General features: G+C 41.6%; 1 protein-coding gene across 1 annotated transcript in view; it reads left to right on the top strand.

The window, feature by feature from the left end:
• Positions 1–1,487: 1,487 nt before the first annotated feature.
• The window catches only part of LOC117970451 (otogelin-like protein), a 29,656-nt gene continuing 18,568 nt past the window's right edge, over positions 1,488–12,575 (top strand). The window contains exons 1-5 of the mRNA XM_059020808.1: positions 1,488–1,679; positions 9,311–9,392; positions 9,782–9,831; positions 10,970–11,106; positions 11,788–11,914. Coding sequence (XP_058876791.1) covers positions 1,592–1,679; positions 9,311–9,392; positions 9,782–9,831; positions 10,970–11,106; positions 11,788–11,914 — 484 coding nt within the window. The 5' untranslated portion in view covers positions 1,488–1,591. The remainder of the gene's footprint in view (positions 1,680–9,310; positions 9,393–9,781; positions 9,832–10,969; positions 11,107–11,787; positions 11,915–12,575) is intronic.

The following is a 12,575-nucleotide window of genomic DNA, read 5'->3' as shown; positions in this document are numbered from 1 at the left end:
CCGCCTGCTGGAAGTCAGAGTGTTCCTTGCTTCATTGAAGCTGTCTGCCAAACACTGTGTGATTTCCCTGTGTTTCAATGTCAGCCAGGTTCATGAAATCTTAAAATCAAGCTAGGGGGGCACGTCAGCCCCCAGCTTGATTTTGACCTTCCTAGAGATGTCAGGACTGCCCAGTCCCTGACCACCTTCCGGAGCCTCCTCAAGACTCACCTCTTCAGAAAGCACCTGTAGAAACTCCTGTTTTTTCTAGTCGTTAGTCATTGATTTACCAGAAATCTCTGTGCTTTACAAATAAAAACGCATTTTCAAAGCGTATTATATCTAAAATTTGAGAATATAGCAACATATGACTGATCCCAATGCTCCCCTATGCTTTACCACACCTCTCTGTGCTTTACAATGCTTCCCTATGCTTTACCAGACCTCTCTGTGCTTTACAATGCTTCCCTATGCTTTACCAGACCTCTCTGTGCTTTACAATGCTTCCCTATGCTTTACCAGACCTCTCTGTGCTACAATGCTTCCCTATGCTTTACCAGACCTCTCTGTGCTTTACAATGCTTCCCTATGCTTTACCAGACCTCTCTGTGCTTTACAATGCTTCCCTATGCTTTACCAGACCTCTCTGTGCTTTACAATGCTTCCCTATGCTTTACCAGACCTCTATGTGCTTTACAATGCTTCCCTATGCTTTACCAGACCTCTCTGTGCTTTACAATGCCTCCCTATGCTTTACCAGACCTCTCTGTGCTTTACAATGGTTCCCTATGCTTTACCACACATCTCTGTGCTTTACAATGCTTCCCTATGCTTTACCAGACCTCTCTGTGCTTTACAATGCTTCCCTATGCTTTACCAGACCTCTCTGTGCTACAATGCTTCCCTATGCTTTACCAGACCTCTCTGTGCTTTACAATGCTTCCCTATGCTTTACCAGACCTCTCTGTGCTTTACAATGCTTCCCTATGCTTTACCAGACCTCTCTGTGCTTTACAATGCTTCCCTATGCTTTACCAGACCTCTCTGTGCTTTACAATGCTTCCCTATGCTTTACCAGACCTCTCTGTGCTTTACAATGCTTCCCTATGCTTTACCAGACCTCTCTGTGCTTTACAATGCTTCCCTATGCTTTACCAGACCTCTCTGTGCTTTACAATGCTTCCCTATGCTTTACCAGACCTCTCTGTGCTTTACAATGCTTCCCTATGCTTTACCAGACCTCTCTGTGCTTTACAATGGTTCCCTATGCTTTACCACACCTCTCTGTGCTTTACAATGCTTCCCTATGCTTTACCACACCTCTCTGTGCTTTACAATGCTTCCCTATGCTTTACCAGACCTCTCTGTGCTTTACAATGCTTCCCTATATGCCTGATTACACTTAGCTATGCTTTTATGGGGGTCAAATTTTATAGGACACACACACACACACACACACACACACACTTCAGAATGTTGTTCCACAGGTCCAATTCTGTTATTCCAGTTTATCAAGTTCACACAGAATGGTTTATAAGACAAAGGGAAAGCTAGGAGGTTCATTCTTTCTCTGATCTGAGAGCCGCAGAGAGAGAGAGGGAGAGAGAGGAAGATGAAGATGAAGATGAAGATGAAGATGGGTTCTGCAACACTGACGCTGCTCGCTATCTTCTTCAGCTCAGCATGGACGGCTTCTGCAGGTACTGTGTTCCCCTCACGATGTTTGTGTAAATTTAAGAGTCTCCCTGGCACTGAAAGAAATCCAACGAACGTTTCCACAAGAAGTCTTTCTCAGTGTCTTCAGTGTGAATTCAATGACTCACGACTAGAAGTCTTTCTCAGGGTCTTCAGTGTGAATTCAATGACTAACGACTAGAAGTCTTTCTCAGGGTCTTCAGTGTGAATTCAATGACTAACGACTAGAAGTCTTTCTCAGTGTCTTCAGTGTGAATTCAATGACTAACGACTAGAAGTCTTTCTCAGGGTCTTCAGAGTGAATTCAATGACTAACGCCTAGAAGTCTTTCTCAGGGTCTTCAGAGTGAATTCAATGACTAATGTTTTGATTAAAGACACTGAGAAAGACTTTTGGTTGTTTGTCGTTGAATTTATTACATTTAGTAATTCTAAATTCTGCAATATTGAATGTTTAATAATTGTGGATGAAAAGTTTGAAAAGTATGAAAGAAAAATATTATATATTACAATGCTTCTCTATGCTTTACCAGACCTCTCTGTGCTTTACAATGCTTCCCTATGCTTTACCAGACCTCTCTGTGCTTTACAATGCTTCCCTATGCTTTACCAGACCTCTCTGTGCTTTACAATGCTTCCCTATGCTTTACCAGACCTCTCTGTGCTTTACAATGCTTCCCTATGCTTTATTACACCTTGCTGTGTGATTTTACTGCGATATACTTTTATAAGGGTTAGTTTACAATGTTTTTAAAATGCTTTACCACACCTCTCTGTGTGTTGCAACACCTCCCTTTTCTTCAGAAATCATTTATCGATGTGAAAATAGACAAAAATTGGAAACGAACCGAACAAAGGCGGAGTCGGGCTGTCACAGAGACATCACAATCTGCTGGCAAAAAACTCCAGCTGTCAACACAGTGATTATATCTTGGAAAAAAAAATGAAAAAATAAGCAAAATAGTCTTTTATGTTTTCATATGACTAAGAAAGTATCGATGACTCATTTGTTTGCTCAACACTTTTGCGCTCCGGGGTGTAAAGACTAATTTCTAAATTCTACAAACTCATCAAACCTTGAGCCCTAAACCGAGCCCTCCCGATTTGTTTTGTGGTTTTTGTTTTTTTAATTGTCGTTAGGGATGGTCGAATATTTGCTCGCGTTTGGTAGATGATAATTACTTCGTGTTACACCCGAATCCCTCCTTTTGACGCGTTTGCGGGGGAACAAGATGCTGAAACAGAAATAAACGTGTTTTTTTCGATGATAACGAGTTTATTTTACGCGCGGTCGGTTGTTTTTTTTTTTTTTTTGTTTGCCGGGTCCGCCGGTACTCTTTTTTTTTAAGCTCCACAGTAAAAGTCCAGACAGAAATCAAGCTGCGTTCTTATAACCCACGAACAAATAAAGCGATTTATTTTTATTTATTGTTTTTTTCTGATTAAATTAAAAATTGATTAGTAACTGCACCCGCAGTGGTGGAATGACCTTCCTAGAGATGTCAGGACTGCCCAGTCCCTGACCACCTTCCGGCGCCTCCTTAAGACTCACCTCTTCAAACAGCACCTGTAGAACTCCTCTGTTTGTATCCTGGGACACTATCACCCTTCATTTAAATGTGCTTTATTTTGCTCTTAATTGCCCCCTATTTTACTGCATTTAATCCTGTACTTCAGAGTACTGTCATCTGCTGTTTAATCTGTAGTATTTTGTATTTAATCATATCTGTGCTGTGCTGTTCCTGCGGGACACTTTTCTAAGGGTTAGTTCACCGTGTTTTTAACAATAAGAAAGCATCTGGAGAATCCTGGACTGGTTGCAGAGTTTCCTATTGAAAGTAATTGCGAGGTAACGCTAACCAGCTAATCCCATTAATTAAAGTAGAACTTGTTTGGATCAGAGCCAAAATATTCAAACAATGAGAATCGAATACGAAGGGAACCCGAGAGGCAGGTGAAGAAACTCGAAGAACAAGATTAATAATATTGACTTCCTCGTGCACCTGTTACTAAGAGCACAGCACAGCGTAATAAAGCATGAAGCACAGGGAAGCATTGTAAAGCACAGAGATGTCTGGTAAAGCAGAGGGAAGCATTGTAAAGCACAGAGAGGTCTGGGAAAGCATAGGGAAGCATTGTAAAGCACAGAGAGGTCTGGTAAAGCATAGGGAAGCATTGTAAAGCACAGAGAGGTCTGGTAAAGCATAGGAAAGCATTGTAAAGCACAGAGAGGTCTGGTAAAGCATAGGGAAGCATTGTAAAGCACAGAGAGGTCTGGTAAAGCATAGGGAAGCATTGTAAAGCACAGAGAGGTCTGGTAAAGCATAGGGAAGCATTGTAAAGCACAGAGAGGTCTGGTAAAGCACAGGGAAGCATTGTAAAGCACAGAGAGGTCTGGTAAAGCATAGGGAAGCATTGTAAAGCACAGAGAGGTCTGGTAAAGCATAGGGAAGCATTGTAAAGCACAGAGAGGTCTGGTAAAGCATAGGGAAGCATTGTAAAGCACAGAGAGGTCTGGTAAAGCACAGGGAAGCATTGTAAAGCACAGAGAGGTCTGGTAAAGCATAGGGAAGCATTGTAAAGCACAGAGAGGTCTGGTAAAGCATAGGGAAGCATTGTAAAGCACAGAGAGGTCTGGTAAAGCATAGGGAAGCATTGTAAAGCATAGAGAGGTCTGGTAAAGCATAGGGAAGCATTGTAAAGCACAGAGAGGTGTGGCAAAGCATAGGGAAGCATTGTAAAGCACAGAGAGGTCTGGTAAAGCATAGGGAAGCATTGTAAAGCACAGAGAGGTCTGGTAAAGCACAGGGAAGCATTGTAAAGCACAGAGAGGTCTGGTAAAGCATAGGGAAGCATTGTAAAGCACAGAGAGGTCTGGTAAAGCATAGGGAAGCATTGTAAAGCACAGAGAGGTCTGGTAAAGCATAGGGAAGCATTGTAAAGCACAGAGAGGTCTGGTAAAGCATAGGGAAGCATTGTAAAGCACAGAGAGGTCTGGTAAAGCATAGGGAAGCATTGTAAAGCACAGAGAGGTCTGGTAAAGCATAGGGAAGCATTGTAAAGCACAGAGAGGTCTGGTAAAGCACAGGGAAGCATTGTAAAGCACAGAGAGGTCTGGTAAAGCATAGGGAAGCATTGTAAAGCACAGAGAGGTCTGGTAAAGCATAGGGAAGCATTGTAAAGCACAGAGAGGTCTGGTAAAGCATAGGGAAGCATTGTAAAGCACAGAGAGGTCTTGTAAAGCATAGGGAAGCATTGTAAAGCACAGAGAGGTCTGGTAAAGCATAGGGAAGCATTGTAAAGCACAGAGAGGTCTGGTAAAGCACAGGGAAGCATTGTAAAGCACAGAGAGGTCTGGTAAAGCATAGGGAAGCATTGTAAAGCACAGAGAGGTCTGGTAAAGCATAGGGAAGCATTGTAAAGCACAGAGAGGTCTGGTAAAGCACAGGGAAGCATTGTAAAGCACAGAGAGGTCTGGTAAAGCATAGGGAGGCATTGTAAAGCACAGAGAGGTCTGGTAAAGCACAGGGACGCATTGTATAATATTTTGCCGATAGCGTTAGGGTCCCGCCCGTGAATGCTATTCAGTTCTGCACGATAAGCATTTTGCAATAAATCAACGCGTCAGGTAACGAGGTGTGACAGTGAAACACAGAGATTGTAGATCGGTCACATTTATCCCCCCCCCCCGAAAGAATATTCCAGTAAGGGAAACCCTCCGTTTTGCTTGGATAGTTTTCTATTCTCGCCTTTTTTTTTCGACAGCTAAAAAGACGTATCTGTGCGTTTATTAAAAGGAATGTCATTATTATTATTATTATTATTATTATTATTTATTTCTTAGCAGATGCCCTTATCCAGGGCGACTTACAATTGTTACAAGATACCACATTATTTTTACATACAATTCCCCATTTATACAGTTGGGTTTTTACTGGTGCAATCTAGGTAAAGTACCTTGCTCAAGGGTACAGCAGCAGTGTCCCCCCCACCTGGGATTGAACCCACGACCCTCTGGTCAAGAGTCCAGAGCTCTAACCTCTACTCCACACTGCTGCCTGGTAGGGCTGGTAGGTGACGTAATCACGCACGGAGACATGAGCCCGATATACGCTCCTTGCAACGGAGCCGGTTATTTTGTACAGCGATATCGGCGCTATGCTTCAGGGCGAGAGGACCCGGGTTCGCGTCCGCCCTCCGCCCGTGTGTGGATTTCCTCGCTCTGTGTGACGCGCCTGCCTGCGGAAACCGAGAACGCTACAATATATATAAATAAGTTTTTTAAACTGTGTGTTTATTTTCCTCTCAATTCCGGTTTGCATACGTTCAGTCCTTAAAATATATTATTATTATTATTATTATTATTATTATTATTATTATTATTATTATTATTATTATTATTATTATTATTATTATTATTTATTTCTTAGCAGACGCCCTTATCCAGGGCGATTTACAATCGTAAGCAAATACATTTCAAGTATCACAGTACAAGTAATAATACAATTAAGAGCAAGATAAATACAATGACTTTGGTTCAAGCAAGTACAAGTGTGACAAAATACAATTCAATAACACAGCAGATAACAGTTACTCCCACGCTACTCCACTACTCCGCTCGCTCCACTGGCTCCCGATCACCGCTCTCATCCAGTTCAAGACTCTTGTACTAGCCTACAGATGCCTTGCCCAGACTGCACCCAGCTACCTCCAGACCCTCATCTCTCCCTACACCCCCACTCGACCTCTCCGCTCCGCCTGCACTAGAAGACTGGCTCTACCTCCGCTACGCTCCCCTGCCTCCAGAGCCCGCTCCTTCTCCACCCTTGCTCCGCAGTGGTGGAATGACCTTCCTACAGGTGTCAGGACTGCCCAGTCCCTGACCACATTCCGGCGCCTCCTTAAGACTCACCTCTTCAGACAGCACCTGTAGAACTCCTCTGTTTGTATCCTGGGACACTATCACCCTTCATTTAAATGTGCTTTATTTTGCTCTTATCTGCCCCCTATTTTACTGCATTTAATCCTGTACTTCAGAATACTGTAATCTGCCAAGTATTTAACCTGTAGTACTTTGTATTTAATCACATCCTGATGTAACTATCACTATTTAATCATATCCTGATGTAACTATCACTATTATCTGCTGTATTATTGAATTGTGGTTTGTCACACTTGAACAAAAGTTATTGTATTTCTTGCTCTTATTGTATTACTTGTATTGTAACACTTGAAATGTATTTGCTTACGATTGCTTACGATAAGGGCGTCTGCTAAGAAATAAATAAATAAATAAATAAATAATAATAATAATAATAATAATAATAATAATAATAATCAAGATATGATTAAATACAAAATACTACAGATTAAACAGCAGATTACAGTACTCTGAAGTACAGGATTAAATGCAGTAAAATAGGGGGCAGATAAGAGCAAAATAAAGCACATTTACATGAAGGGTGATAGTGTCCCAGGATACAAACAGAGGAGTTCTACAGGTGCTGTCTGAAGAGGTGAGTCTTAAGGAGGCTCCGGAATGTGGTCAGGGACTGGGCAGTCCTGACATCTCTAGGAAGGTCATTCCACCACTGCGGGTGCAGTTACTAATCAATTTTTAATTTAATCAGAAAAAAACAATAAATAAAAATAAATCGCTTTATTTGTTCGTGGGTTATAAGAACGCAGCTTGATTTCTGTCTGGACTTTTACTGTGGAGCTTAAAAAAAAAAGAGTACCGGCGGACCCGGCAAACAAAAAAAACAAACAAACCAATTAAAAAAAAAACAACCGACCCCGCGTAAAATAAACTCGTTATCATCGAAAAAAAAAACACGTTTATTTCTGTTTTAGCATCTTGTTCCCCAGCAAACGCGTCAAAAGGAGGGATTCGGGTGTAACACTAAGTAATTAAAATCTACCAAACGCGAGCAAATATTCGACCATCCCTAACGACAATTAAAAAAACAAAAACCACAAAACAAAACGGGAGGGCTCGGTTTAGGGCTCAAGGTTTGATGAGTTTGTAGAATTTAGAAATTAGTCTTTACACCCCGGAGCGCAAAAGTGTTGAGCAAACAAATGACTCATCGATACTTTCTTAGTCATATGAAAACATAAAAGACTATTTTGCTTATTTTTTCATTTTTTTTTCCAAGATATAATCACTGTGTTGACAGCTGGAGTTTTTTGCCAGCTGATTGTGATGTCTCTGTGACAGCCCGACTCCGCCTTTGTTCGGTTCGTTTCCAATTTTTGTCTATTTTCACATCGATAAATGATTTCTGAAGAATAGGGAGGTATTGCAACACACAGAGAGGTGTGGTAAAGCATTTTAAAAACATTGTAAACTAACCCTTATAAAAGTATATCGCAGTAAAATCACACAGCAAGGTGTAATAAAGCATAAAGCATGGTAAAGCATAGGGAAGCATTGTAAAGCACAGAGAGGTCTGGTAAAGCATAGGGAAGCATTGTAAAGCACAGAGAGGTCTGGTAAAGCATAGGGAAGCATTGTAAAGCACAGAGAGGTCTGGTAAAGCATAGGGAAGCATTGTAAAGCACAGAGAGGTCTGGTAAAGCATAGGGAAGCATTGTAAAGCACAGAGAGGACTGGTAAAGCATAGGGAAGCATTGTAAAGCACAGAGAGGTCTGGTAAAGCATAGGGAAGCATTGTAAAGCACAGAGAGGTCTGGTAAAGCATAGGGAAGCATTGTAAAGCACAGAGAGGTGTGGTAAAGCATAGGGAAGCATTGTAAAGCACAGAGAAAATCTGGTAAAGCATAGGGGAGCATTGTAAAGCACAGAGAGGTGTGGTAAAGCATAGGGAAGCATTGTAAAGCACAGAGAGGTCTGGTAAAGCATAGGGAAGCATTGTAAAGCACAGAGAGGTCTGGTAAAGCATAGGGAAGCATTGTAAAGCACAGAGAGGTCTGGTAAAGCATAGGGAAGCATTGTAAAGCACAGAGAGGTCTGGTAAAGCATAGGGAAGCATTGTAAAGCACAGAGAGGTCTGGGAAAGCATAGGGAAGCATTGTAAAGCACAGAGAGGTCTGGTAAAGCATAGGGAAGCATTGTAAAGCACAGAGAGGTCTGGTAAAGCATAGGGAAGCATTGTAAAGCACAGAGAGGTCTGGTAAAGCACAGGGAAGCATTGTAAAGCACAGAGAGGTCTGGTAAAGCATAGGGAAGCATTGTAAAGCACAGAGAGGTCTGGTAAAGCATAGGGAAGCATTGTAAAGCACAGAGAGGTGTGGTAAAGCATAGGGAAGCATTGTAAAGCACAGAGAGGTCTGGTAAAGCATAGGGAAGCATTGTAAAGCACAGAGAGGTCTGGTAAAGCATAGGGAAGCATTGTAAAGCACAGAGAGGTGTGGTAAAGCATAGGGAAGCATTGTAAAGCACAGAGAGGTCTGGTAAAGCATAGGGAAGCATTGTAAAGCACAGAGAGGTCTGGTAAAGCATAGGGAAGCATTGTAAAGCACAGAGAGGTCTGGTAAAGCATAGGGAAGCATTGTAAAGCACAGAGAGGTCTGGTAAAGCATAGGGAAGCATTGTAAAGCACAGAGAGGTCTGGTAAAGCATAGGGAGGTATTGTATATATATTTTTAAAATCTGTATATACATATTTTTCTAGACGGTGATGTCCAGGATTGTCTCCTGTCAAACGGTATCGTAGTTGAGGACGGAAAAGAGCTCCCACTGCGATGCGCAAACTGGTAAGACTGGGAGTATTGGGTTCTCTGTTTGTTACACTGAGGGTCAATGGTAGCACAAGTATAGGGCAGCTGCAATGGGATGCCATTGGTAGAAATGGGACCACAGTGTGCTAACTATACCCTGAATGATCTTCAATGGCAATGCAGACAGACAGACAGACAGACAGACAGACAGGGAGGGAGGGAGGGGTTGGATGATGTCACTGTCAGGCTGGTTTATATTGCTGGGATGGGGGGTGGATGATGTCACTGACAGGCTGGTTTATATTGCTGGGATGGGGGATGGATGATGTCACTGTCAGGCTGGTTTATATTGCTGGGATGGGGGGTGGATGATGTCACTGACAGGCTGGTTATTAATTTTGTGTGGTTTTGTTTTTTCTTCACAGTTCCTGTTCGAAGGGTCGGATGTCGTGTTTCCAAACTCACGAATGTCAAGGTAAACACAAACACCTCGAAGGGTAGAATCCTCAGCGGAGTCTCGTTCAGGCGACGGCTCCCTGTCTGGCTTTCCTTCTTGCTGGCTTCCTTCCTTCTTTCATCCTTTCTTTTCTTTTTCTCTCTTTCCCTTCCCCTCTCTCTCCTCTCACTCTTTCCCTCCTCCCTCACTCCATTTCTCTCTCTCTGCTCCGTCCTTAATTCAATCTAATTATTTGAATCATCATTATATAGATATAGAGAAATAGATAGAGAGAGATTAGGAGGCTGGGCAGCTCAGCGGTTAGAGAAAGGGGCTCGATACCAGGAGGTTCAAATCCCGGCTGAGCCTCCGACTCCCTGTGTGTGTGTGTGTGTGCGTGTGCGTGTGCGTGTGTGTGTGTGACCCTGAGCGAGTCGCTTCACCTCCTTGTGCGCCGTCCTTCCGATGAGACGTCAAACAAACGAGCTCCTATTGGAAGTGACTCTGCAGCAGCAGCAGCAGCAGTTGTTGTTGATGATTCAGAGTTCACCCCCCTGGTCTCTGGAAGTCTCTTTGGAGAAAAGCGTCTGCTAAATGACTCATTAATAATAATAATAATAATAATAATAATAATAATAATAATGATAATAATAATTATAATAATAATGATGATAATAATAATGATGATGATAATGATAATGATAATGATGATAATGATGATAATGATAATGATAATGATAATGATGATAATGATAATAATAATGATGATGATGATGATGATGATAATGATGATGATAATGATGATAATGATAATGATGATAATGATAATAATAATGATGATGATAATGATGATAATGATGATGATGATGATGATGATGATGATGATAATGATAATGATGATAATGATAATAATAATGATGATGATAATGATGATGATAATGATGATGATGATGATGATGATGATGATGATGATGATGATGATAATGATGATAATGATAATGATAATGATGATAATGATGATGATGATGATGATGATGATGATGATGATGATGATGATGATAATGATGATAATGATAATGATAATGATAATGATGATAATGATAATAATGATGATGATGATGATGATGATGATGATGATGATGATGATGACAGTAGCCTCTCTGGTTTGGTTCTGTAGGGGTGTGCTCAGTAACCGGATCCCAGGCGATCCGCACCTTCGATGACTCCACTTTCACGATTAGGAGCTTCTGCGCGTATCTCCTGGTCAAGACCGACGCATTCAGTGTGATCTTGAACAACGGGCCCTGCAAAGAGGTACAGAACCCGAACTACAGCTCCCAGCATGCCCCTGCACCTGCACTGACAGCGAGGGCTGCTGGGAGCTGTAGTTTTATATGCAAAGTTTCAACAGCCATAGTTTTATATATTATACAGCAACACCAAACACGATTCAGACAGTCCCCCTGAGTTTCAATAGCCATAGTTTTATATATTATACAGCAACACCAAACACGATTCAGACAGTCCCCCTGAGTTTCAATAGCCATAGTTTTATATATTATACAGCAACACCAAACACGATTCAGACAGCCCCCCTGAGTTTCAATAGCCATAGTTTTATATATTATACAGCAACACCAAACACGATTCAGACAGTCCCCCTGAGTTTCAATAGCCATAGTTTTATATATTATACAGCAACACCAAACACGATTCAGACAGTCCCCCTGAGTTTCAATAGCCATAGTTTTATATATTATACAGCAACACCAAACACGATTCAGACAGCCCCCGAGTTTCAATAGCCATAGTTTTATATATTATACAGCAACACCAAACACGATTCAGACAGCCCCCCTGAGTTTCAATAGCCATAGATTTATATATAATGCAGAATCTAAATAAAAACTACAGCTCCCAGCATGCCTCTACACTAGCAGTAACAGTGAGGGATGCTGGGAGCTGTAGTTCATATTTTTTCCCTGTGATTTCTAGGACCCCAGAAAGATCTGCATCGACAGTTTGGAATTCAACTTCCAGGGGAAGATAGTGATCACCATTAACTCTACAGGGGAGGTGACATCATCAAAAGGGGACACAGTGATGCCATTGCACTACGATGGTAAGGAAGTTTCTGACTGTGAAACTGCGGCCCACTGTCCGCCATCTTGGATCTGGTTCCCTATTGTTCTGTATGAGAGCCGGCTCTGGAGCTGAGCCACAATGGCTGCTGTTTCATCAATGCTTTGACTAGTCCTAAATTTCATTTCCTATCTTCACATACTAAACATGCGTCAGCGTGTTCTAATCTTGAATTTAAACAACAGGATGTCTTTACCTTGGTAGTTTTATTAAAAGATCAATTATTTTTTTGCTGAGGAATCTAAACCACGCTTTTCACATCTCAAGTTTTTAAATATAAAAGAGTTCACAAGAATAACATTCAGATATGAAAGAGTTTTAAACATCTCTGCGTTTCTCTTCTAACTTGACTTTCTCTCTCAGTCTCTTCTGGTTTGGAGTTTCTGATCCAGTGAAGTTCTGGATGACGAAGGCATTAAAACGTTTCTCTGCTAACTTGACTTTCTCTCTCAGTCTCTTCTGGTTTGGAGTTTCTGATCCAGTGAAGTTCTGGATGACGAAGGCATTAAAACGTTTCTCTGCTAACTTGACTTTCTCTCTCAGTCTCTTCTGGTTTGGAGTTTCTGATCCAGTGAAGTTCTGGATGACGAAGGCATTAAAACGTTTCTCTGCTAACTTGACTTTCTTTCTCATTCTCTTCT

This window comes from Acipenser ruthenus, unplaced genomic scaffold (assembly GCF_902713425.1).
Source record: "Acipenser ruthenus unplaced genomic scaffold, fAciRut3.2 maternal haplotype, whole genome shotgun sequence".
Taxonomy (NCBI): domain Eukaryota; kingdom Metazoa; phylum Chordata; class Actinopteri; order Acipenseriformes; family Acipenseridae; genus Acipenser; species Acipenser ruthenus.
This window is presented reverse-complemented; position numbering and strand designations above follow the sequence as displayed.